Genomic DNA, 9,772 nt, shown 5'->3' on the forward strand with positions numbered 1-9,772 from the left:
TAGTGTAAAGGGTAGAACATCAAGATAAAGCCACTTTTTTGTAGGAAATAAATGAGATTATTTGCTAAATAATGTGCATGTGATTTTAAAGGAAGGTTTAAAGAAAGATTTGAAATGGCTTTGTAGGTGAATAATCTGGTGACCTATAGACTAGCCAAGTAGTATCTAAGGCACTTGGAAGTCACATGACATGAGTACTGGGCAGGTCAGGTAGTGGGCGGTTCATGGTACCTCAGGCAGATCCATGCAGTCTGGAAGCAACAGGAGGAAAAGTCAGAGTGCAAAGCTGATGTTGGCTTTGGGGTTGATCTGGGAGGAGTATAGGGTCTCAGAGTAAGGGTGACATTAAGGACCACAAAGCCCTAATAAGAAAGGGCATGAAGAATAGCAAGACACTTTAAGTCCCTGACTTATCTGTGATATTTGTGTAGATAGAAGAAATCAATGAACAAATTAAAAAAGAGAAGGAGGAAGCTGAGGCTCGCATGAGACAAGCATCTAAGAATGCAGAAAAATCAACTGGCAGAGGTGGAAATGGCAGTAAAAATTGGTCCGAAGATGATCTGCAATTGCTAATTAAAGCTGTGAATCTTTTCCCTGCTGGAACAAATTCAAGGTACTGGTTTTAATCAAACTTCTCGTCAACTATGCTGGAGCCTGAGAATAATATAAGCAAACTTTATAATAGCAACACTGGTTCAGGTAGAAACTTCCAGAGATAAGCTGAGTCTAAATTCTCAAGACTCACTTCCACTGAATTTTGCATCACAGGGGAAAATGTGAAAAGCAAGGTGCATTTTGAACCTGTTAATCTCATCCATTACACCAACACATACACATATATTCTCACAGCAAGATGCTTCATCAGTTTCTGAGGAAATTGATCATGAGACATAAATCTTGACTACATTGGCTTATTCTGTCTTGGCTCGTGCTAGAGATTAGGTTTTGTGTTCTGCAGTTTCTCTTTTACAGTCTTGCTCTTTGTCACTTCCCACCTCAAGTGGGAGCTTCCAAGTCTTGAGTTTAAAACCAAAAGAAGCCTGTGAGATCCAGTGTTCCTCATTCTATAGAGGAGGAAGCTGAGGCTCAATTTCCAGAATGATGTAGCTCCTTTTCTTAAGTGTTAAACTGGCAATAGCACAATGTGTGGTTTTATTTCTGTCGATTTGTGCAAACCTAAAACTAAGATTGTATATTGTTGATTTCAACTTGTGAAAAGCAAAAACTATAGTCTAGGGACAGGAGTATTTGACCTGCAGCCCAGGCACATTTGGATTCTGTGAGGACTATGTTGCTTATCTTCAGTGTTGGATATCATGAAAATTATGTGTGGATCTTTTTTTTTCCTGCTCATTAGCTTTCATTAGCGTATTTAACGTGTGGCCCAAGACAACTCTTCTTCCAATATATACCAAAGAAGAAAAAAGGTTGGACACCCCTGACACCATAGTAATTTAGAACAGTAAATTATACCTCTGATTTCTTTAGGGCTCATTCTGCAGATAGTATAACTAACCCTTCTGTATTAAATAGGTAATGGTTTATGTTTTTTGTTTTGCTTTTCCTTAATATTAAACTATTATATTGGTTGCTGTAGATGGGAAGTAATTGCTAATTACATGAACATACATTCTTCTTCTGGAATCAAAAGAACAGCCAAAGATGTTATCAGCAAAGCAAAGAGTCTCCAAAAACTTGGTGAGTAGCAGTTTTGAGAAATCAGTTTGTTACTCTGAATGTACATTTTTAAAATAATTTATGCAATTTAATGAAAGACTAAATGAGATGTATTTGAAATTTTTCATTTCTCAGATCCTCATCAAAAAGATGACATAAATAAAAAGGCATTTGATAAATTTAAAAAAGAACATGGAGTGGTACCTCAAGCAGACAATGCCACACCTTCAGAACGGTTTGAAGGTAATTAATTTTTTTCTAGAAGTAGAAAATGCTAGCCGTGCACCCAGGCTATTTGAAGATATACAAGACTAGGATCTATGTTTAGAGAGATTGGAAAGTGAAATGTTTAGCAGGCAGAAAGATATAAAGCAAGCATTTTCAGGACAGTCATAGATTCCCTCCCACTAACCATTATAACTGAGAATTGCAGTTCTCCCCTTTAGATGCCATTGAGGGGAAGAGCTGCGTTTGTTTTGTTTGCCACATTTTATAAATCAGAGGATATTAATGGGGCAAATGAAGAAATAATAGTATTTTATCAAGGGTAATTTCCTGATTTTGACAAATGTAATTAAAAAGTGTCTCAAACTGTCGCGTGGGTAGAGTGCTATGATGATATCATAGCTCCCAGCAACCTCCAACTCTTTGAGCTCAAGCAGTTCTCTTGCCTCAGTTTTTTGTTTGGGGGCCGGGTTTAGTAAGGACAGGGTCTGGCTCTGGTTCTGGCTGCTCTGGAACCCGTGAACCCAAGCAATCCACCCACCTCAGCCTCCCAGAGTGCTACCACCCAGCCAGGAAATGTCTTTTATTTTTAAGAAAAAACATACTGAAGTATCTAGGAGTAAAGAGACATCTTGGCTGCAGTTTTTTCTCATGTAATAGAACAAAGTATGTCTACATAGAGGGAGAAAGAAAAGCAAATACAGGGGGCAGGCACAGTAGCTCATGCCTGTAATCTTCTGGAAGTCTGAGACAAGTGGATTGCTTGAGTTCGTTTAAGACCAGCCTGAGCAAGAGCGAGACCCCATCTCTACTAAAAAAGTAGGATCTAGGCATTATGGCAGGTGCCCGTAGTCCCAGCTAACCAGGAGGATCGCTGAGAGTTTGAGGTTACTATGAGCTATGATGCCCAAGCAATCTACCCAGGGTGACAGACTGAGACTTTTATCAAAAAAAAGCACCAAATATAGTAATAATGTTTACATTTTTACATTTGGAGATCCTGAGTATACAGGGATTCTTTCTGCTCTTGAAATTACTTCAAAATTGAATGGTTTAAAACTATTAGTGTACTAATATTGTCAGGTATTCTAGCTGATTACTGTGGCCCATGTTTTTCAAACTACAAATCATGACCCATATTTGGGTCATAAAATCATAGTGGGTCTTGACTAGATACCTATCAGCATGGTATTAACTTGTGAAACTTAATCATGTGTTCATGTTATGTGTGTTTTAGGATGCGATGTAAGTTATTTTTTTCTTGTTATGATAAAAATGGTTTGAGAAGTTTGCTTTGGGAAGTATGTTCATGCATTTGTGAGCCACTAATCCTTGCTTTCCTTTTACTTGCCTTTGAAAAATGCTTTTGGATTGGCTCGGCACCTGTGGCTCAAGTGGCTAAGGTGCCAGCCACATACACGTAAGGTGGCAGGTTCGAATCCAGCCCGGGCCCTCCAAACAACAATCATGGCTACAACCAAAAACAAAAATAGCCGGGTGTTGTGGCGGGCGCCTGTGGTCCCAGCTACTTGGGACGTGGAGGCAGGAGACTTGCTTGAGCCCAGGAGTTGGAGGTTGCTGTGAGCTTTGATGTCACTGCACTCTACCCAGGGGGATAGCTTGAGGCTCTGTCTCAAAAAAAAAAAGAAAAAAGAAAAATGCTTTTGGATTAACTAAGAGACTTGACTGTGTAAGCTGTTCTACTGTTTACCTGTATTTTACCTGTATTCTTAAATGTAGTGTATCATCCCTAAATTTTAATTTTAAAAGTCAATCTCTGTGGTTGTAAAAATCAGGAGTGACTTGTCTGAGACATTATTTTGGCTCTTTAGATAAAGATAAGTAACAAAGTGAAGCTTCAGAATACCTGAAGGGCACTTTTAAAGGGGTTTATTGGCCTGCTCTTTTATCTTCCTCACAAAATACCATACAATATTCAGGTATTAGTACCATCTTCTCAACTCTTGAAGCAGATCCTCATGTTTTTTTTACCAGTCTCTTCTGTGAGAAGTGGGTGACCCTGCAGGGGCAGGAGTCATCAGCAGTGATGTTATACTTGGTCGTAAAGGGCTGGCGCCTCCCTCTTCAACTGTATCCTCAAACAGGAAGCTGGCACCATTTTTTGAAGAGTGCCATAAGATTTCTCTTAAGAATTTTGCAGTAGTACCTTTAATTCTGGTATTGTGAACAGCAGAAAATTGCCTGTCACTTCCATCTTTTTTCCAAGAGGCAATAAATCTGTGGTATTAAGGAGGGCTTTAGACCAATAAGGAAATTCAATTAAGAACATTCCTAGAATTTAAAAGTACCTTCAAAAAAGCTTCTAATCTGCCTTCAAGTACCGATCCAAGTTCTCTGACTTGTTTTGAATAGGTGGTGTTTTTTCTTTAATTGGAAAATAACTTTGGTTTCCAGACTTAACTGTACCACATCTAACAGGATATAATTTCAAGTAGAGTCAGGCTACTAGTAATAAAGATCTGTGTTTTCAGTGCATGGTCTGAAATAACTGAATTTGAGCAGTCCATTAACATAGAGAAACCAGATCAGCTTTGTGTTGTGTCCAATTTAAAAGGTTTAGTTAAGAACTGCAGCAGCAGTTATCAGTACTAGAGGTGCTTAGCATTGGCTTCACAAGATCTTAGCAGATGCAGCAAAAAGAATGCCACACTACAATGCTGCAAGCTTACCTCTTTAGCTCTGAAACCTTGGGCACTTGTGGAGAATGGTTTCTATCCAACAAAAAGTTTAACTATAAGGAAGCTCTTTTTCCTGTCTTGTAAGGAGCTGGATTTATCAAAACAAATAACTTGTGTTTTTGAGCCCAGTAGTCCAGTGGTAGGTACTATAACTTAAATACACTTTCTTCAGAAAAGTCTGGTGAGTGTATTAGGTTGCAAGAAACCAGCAGTACAAGGCAGGTATTTTCTATTAGACTGAATTTTAAAAAGCCTTGAAGTGGCTCGGCACCCATAGCACAGCGGTTACAGCACCAGCCACATACACTGAGGCTGGCAGGTTCAAGCCCGCTAAACAACATGACAACTGCAACAAAAAAATAGACGGGTGTTGTGATAGGCGCCTGTAGTCCCAGCTATTTGGGAGGCTGAGGCAAGAGAATCGCCTAAGCCCAAGAGTTTGAGGTTGCTGTTAGCTATGATGCCATAGCAGTCTACTGAGGGTAACACAATAAGACTGTCTCAAAAAAAAAAAAAAAGCCTTTGAAGTGTTTGATTTTCTGGGATGTAAGCTACTATGTTTTTCTCTCTCCTATTAACATTTAGAAGTTTATTGGTATTTCTCCTCCCAAGAAGTTTATTCAAAATTATACATCCCAGGGCAGCACCTGTGGTTCAGTGGGTAGGGCATGGTCCCATATACTGATGGTGGTGGGTTTGAGCCCAGCCCCGCCAAACTATAACCAAAAAAAAAAAAAAATTATACATCTCAGGTTGGAACAGCCATTTAGCAGATACTTGTGTACCAATATGCATCTGGCAACATGTTCTAACACAACCTTCTATCAATCAGGGTGAGAGTTTTTAAATTTATTTTTTTTAGGATGAGACTTTTTAAGTAAAAATTTCTCTCAAACAGGTCCATACACAGATTTCAGTCCTTGGACAACAGAAGAACAGAAGCTTTTGGAACAAGCTTTGAAAACATATCCAGTAAATACACCTGAAAGATGGGAAAAAATAGCAGAAGCGGTACCTGGCAGGACAAAGAAGGACTGCATGAAACGATATAAGGTTGTAGATTTGGAGTTTGTAGATCACATTATCATTTAAATTATAACTTGTTACTATGTTTTGATTATATTAACTAGTTAATAATATAGATTAGCATGCTTAATTCAATACCAGTGGTAATGGAGCCACATTATTACTACACAACTTTCTAACTCTGGCAGTTAGAGATGTCAACAGTGTCAGTAGGATCTTAGTTTATAGATGTATCCAATTTGAATTTTTTACCTGTTCACCCAAAATGCTCAATTTAAATCATACCTTTCTCTTCCTAGGAACTTGTCGAGATGGTAAAGGCAAAGAAAGCTGCTCAGGAGCAAGTGCTAAATGCAAGTAGAGCCAAGAAATGACTTCATGACAATCTTTGTTGTGTGTGCATTTTTATAATAAAACTAAAAATACTGTACAAATTTTTATGCTTAAAATTATACTTATGGTAATAATTTGAAAGTGTGCTTCCTCCAATGTAATTTGTCAGAGCACAAAGATCGACCGTTATATAAAACTACCTTCAAAGTGGTGGTCTTACCCTTATGACAGTATTTTGCGCAGATTTCCAGATATGTATGTTCTTTTTTTTCTTTAAGGATTGATAAAGTGTACAAGTCTCTTAGTTTTATAAATATATATGTGTTCAACATATTTTGATACAGGAGCATTTTATTCACGAAGCCAACGCATGTTAGTGCAAATCTGGTTAAAATCTGGTAGTTGCTCAACAGGACCTAAGGATTAAAAAGACAGTTAAAAAACTGAATTAAATGAAAAGTACTTGGCCAACTTTCTACATAGAAGAAAAGGAGCTAGACTTACCAACAGCAGCAATAGCTGGACTCTTATCATAAATATATTTGGTACATACTTCCCGAACTATCTCAGCATTCACAGCCTGAAATAAGGGAGATACTATCATTCAGAACTTTATTTCTATACTTGGAACTTTTAAAAACTAAAGCAAAATGTTTTAAGCTTTGGGGGAGTTTCCTGTTTTGTTTTTTTGGGGGGGTTTTTTGAGACAGTCCTGTTCTATTGCTCCAGGTTAGAGTGCTGTGGCATCAGCCTAGCTCACAGCAAACTCAGATTCCTGGGCTCAAGCTCTCCTTCTGCCTTAGCCTCCTGAATAACAGGAACTATAGGCCCTTGCCACAATGTACAGCTAATTTTTCTATTTTTAGCAGAGATGGGGTCCTGCTCTTACTCAGGCAGATCTCATGCTCCTGAGCTCAAGTGATCCTCCCACCTCAGCACAAGACACCGCGCCTAGCCTACTTTTGTAACCAAGGATCTTTTTACACACAATCTGGTAGTATCTAAGGACTACTTACATCAATTCGTGCTTCCAACTCAGGGATAGGAATCCTTCTATTATAGCATAACATTTGCCTACCAATATCTTCACAAATTGGAGTTGAACCTGTTTAAAGAAAAGGAAAATCTAAATACTGGAATATAGATCAACCATATAAAAACAGAACCATGTCTTTACTCTTACCATCAAGCTGCAACAACATGTTTGTTTTCAAAAGATTTCTGGCTCGTGCAACTTCACTTTCAGTGACACTTGTACAGAGTCGCATCCTAAAAAGCATTTGGAAAAATACTATCATCCAGTAGTTAGAAAGGGTTGTTTTTTTATCAGTTTAATGACTTAAAGAAATAACGCTATATTCTATATATTCACAACATACAACTAATTGTTTTTAACTTAATAAAAAAAGTTGAAATTACAATCTCGATGCTTAACTAAAGCTAAAATACTGATTTACTTATCTTCATATTGTTTTCCAAAAATAATATACACAAATTTGTCTAATTATTCATTAGCAGACAAAAGTTCAATACAATTAGGCTGACCACATTTTGAGAAAAGCTATAAGCATCTTGAGACTTCATCAATCCTCACTTGTTAGGGTCTGAATGCATACCAGGGGTTAGGTCTGTGGGTCCTTCATTTTCTCAGAATAATCAATTGAGTCTAACTTAAACCTAATAAATTAATAATTACATCTCAGATTTAGAGATGTAAACAACTGAAGAGTAGAAGAATGGAACCAGAACTAAATAAATTTTCCAAGAAGCTGTGAATCATTCAGCCTCAGTACTGACTTTTAATATACTAGTTTTTCATTAAAAGATTTTTCTTTTAGCAATGGCAACTTCAGATTTACCTCCGTAACACTGCTTTTCCAAGACAGATTACTTTCAGAGATATTTTTTGAACAACTTCCAGTTGGCTTTTAAACTTTTAGGATCATCTTTCTGAAGTAACCTGTTTCTGAAACATTAAAACTTTCCATAGTGTAATTCAACTTCACATAAGTATCTTGTGATCTTAAAAACAGCGAGCATTGCTACTGCTTAGCCTAGTTCTCTTAATTAAAAGCTAAAATTACCATAAGGTATAAAGGGGAAATTAGCCTACAATTCGAATTCTAAACAAAATTGAAATTACTTAAAGCTATTTTCTCACCATTCTTTTTGAACAACATGTAGCATGTCTGCAATTGTGGCTGGTTCACAAACCATATAGAGTCCCCATAATCCTGTATCTGTGTAAGAAGTATTGAAAGACTGGAAGCTATGGCAGAGACTGCCATGACAAGTAAGCTGGGCCAACTTGCTAGATAAATTCTGTAAAGAAAAAAAACAGTTGAAGAGTATCGTCAGTACACATGTCCAAAATACCAAAAAGAACAATGAGATGCAAAAAACTGTGAATGCCCTGAAATTGCCCAGTTTTATATAGCAAATCACAATAAAGTTAAAATTCAGTGAGATCAAGAATTATGCTTATTACACTGGCCCTCTGCAACACCTGGGGAAGTTCACTGTGTACAGAAGCAGTGAATCCTGGTACTCAGTGTAGTTGCTGTACCTATTTCTTAAAAATACATTACTGTTATCACCCAATTTGTAGGGCTCTTGGCTATGTATGCATAAAGATTTGAAATTATATTGTGTGTGAAGCCCAATACAATGTATTTTGAAGAAATCTGAGTACAGAAATCTATACACCATATTTTGAAATAATTTCACTTATAGAAGAGTTGCAAAAATAGTACAAAGAATTCTCTTTATCTAAATTCCCTTAACAACTGTAATCATTTTACAATGTTTGCTCTATCATTGTCTTTACATGTTTTTTGAACTGTCAGTTATAGATATGATGCTTCTTTGCCCCTAACTATGTTGTTGTGTACATCTGAAAAACAAGAAAATTAACTTTCTTACATCACCTTTATGGGATTGGTTCCTAGATTCCCACTAGATACCAAAATCCACAAATGCTCAACTCCCTTACATAGTGTGGTATTTGCATATAAGCTATGCATATCCTCCCATATGCTTTAAATCATCTCTAGATTACGTATAATACTACACTATGGAAAGCTGTACAAATAGTCATTGTACTGTATTGTTTAGGGAATAATGACCAAAAAAAGTCTGCACATGTTCATTATAAATGCAGATATTTTCCATTTGTGGTTGGTTGAATCCATAGGTGTAAAACTCAACAGATAGAGGGGGTCCACTGTACTTTTAAAATTAGAATATTAAAAATTATATAGTACTATTAACTCTTCCATTCTTATTCAAATTTTTCGAATTATCACACTTAATAAACTTCGTGGCAAAGAAAAAAAATGATTTTTTCTGGCCCATATGCAATCCAGGATCAGTTCATATTTTAAGTCAAAACTCAGAGTACAAAGCTTCATTTTGCCACATTGGGGGGGGGGTTCTTATAAAGAACTTAGATTTAGAAAAACCTAAAAATCTTCTGTTTATTATAGAAAATTACTTTAAAGTCACTTACCATTCCTCCTCCAAAAGAGCGATCCCAGTTGCCAATCAGTGTATTTGCAACCATGAGGCAGATCGTATCGGGATGTGACCAACCAACAGCTTCAACAGCTATCGCAAGGTGCGCCAAAGGCATCTTGTCATCTCTCACTCGAATCTAGTTAAAGCAAAAAATTTAGTTAAAATTACCACTATATAACAGGTTTATTAACAAGGAAGAAATTCACCAGTCCTATTAATTGCAAAGTTTAAACTCACTAGGACTCTTATTTTGTTTTTAGACTATCAGGCTTCATTCCATTGGATAGTTTATT

The 9,772-nt window shown here is 36.9% G+C and overlaps 2 protein-coding genes across 4 annotated transcripts in view; one reads left to right on the forward strand and one right to left on the reverse strand.

The window, feature by feature from the left end:
* The window catches only part of DNAJC2 (DnaJ heat shock protein family (Hsp40) member C2), a 39,439-nt gene extending 33,360 nt beyond the window's left edge, over window positions 1-6,079 (forward strand). For all 3 annotated transcript variants that reach the window (XM_003782610.2, XM_012812064.1, XM_023518748.1), the window contains 5 exons: window positions 432-616; window positions 1,601-1,701; window positions 1,816-1,923; window positions 5,503-5,657; window positions 5,930-6,079. In XM_003782610.2, coding sequence (XP_003782658.1) covers window positions 432-616; window positions 1,601-1,701; window positions 1,816-1,923; window positions 5,503-5,657; window positions 5,930-6,004 — 624 coding nt within the window. In that variant the 3' untranslated portion in view covers window positions 6,005-6,079. The remainder of the gene's footprint in view (window positions 1-431; window positions 617-1,600; window positions 1,702-1,815; window positions 1,924-5,502; window positions 5,658-5,929) is intronic.
* Window positions 6,080-6,149: 70 nt separating this feature from the next.
* Window positions 6,150-9,772, reverse strand: part of PMPCB (peptidase, mitochondrial processing beta subunit) — a 23,894-nt gene continuing 20,271 nt past the window's right edge. The window contains exons 8-13 of the mRNA XM_023518751.1: window positions 9,472-9,615; window positions 8,125-8,285; window positions 7,147-7,232; window positions 6,980-7,068; window positions 6,468-6,543; window positions 6,150-6,379 (exon numbers count right to left, since the gene is read on the reverse strand). Of these exons, the coding sequence (XP_023374519.1) occupies window positions 6,315-6,379; window positions 6,468-6,543; window positions 6,980-7,068; window positions 7,147-7,232; window positions 8,125-8,285; window positions 9,472-9,615 (621 nt within the window). The 3' untranslated portion in view covers window positions 6,150-6,314. The remainder of the gene's footprint in view (window positions 6,380-6,467; window positions 6,544-6,979; window positions 7,069-7,146; window positions 7,233-8,124; window positions 8,286-9,471; window positions 9,616-9,772) is intronic.

This window comes from Otolemur garnettii, unplaced genomic scaffold, assembly GCF_000181295.1.
Source record: "Otolemur garnettii isolate 467f Iridium unplaced genomic scaffold, OtoGar3 scaffold00005, whole genome shotgun sequence".
NCBI lineage: Eukaryota > Metazoa > Chordata > Mammalia > Primates > Galagidae > Otolemur > Otolemur garnettii.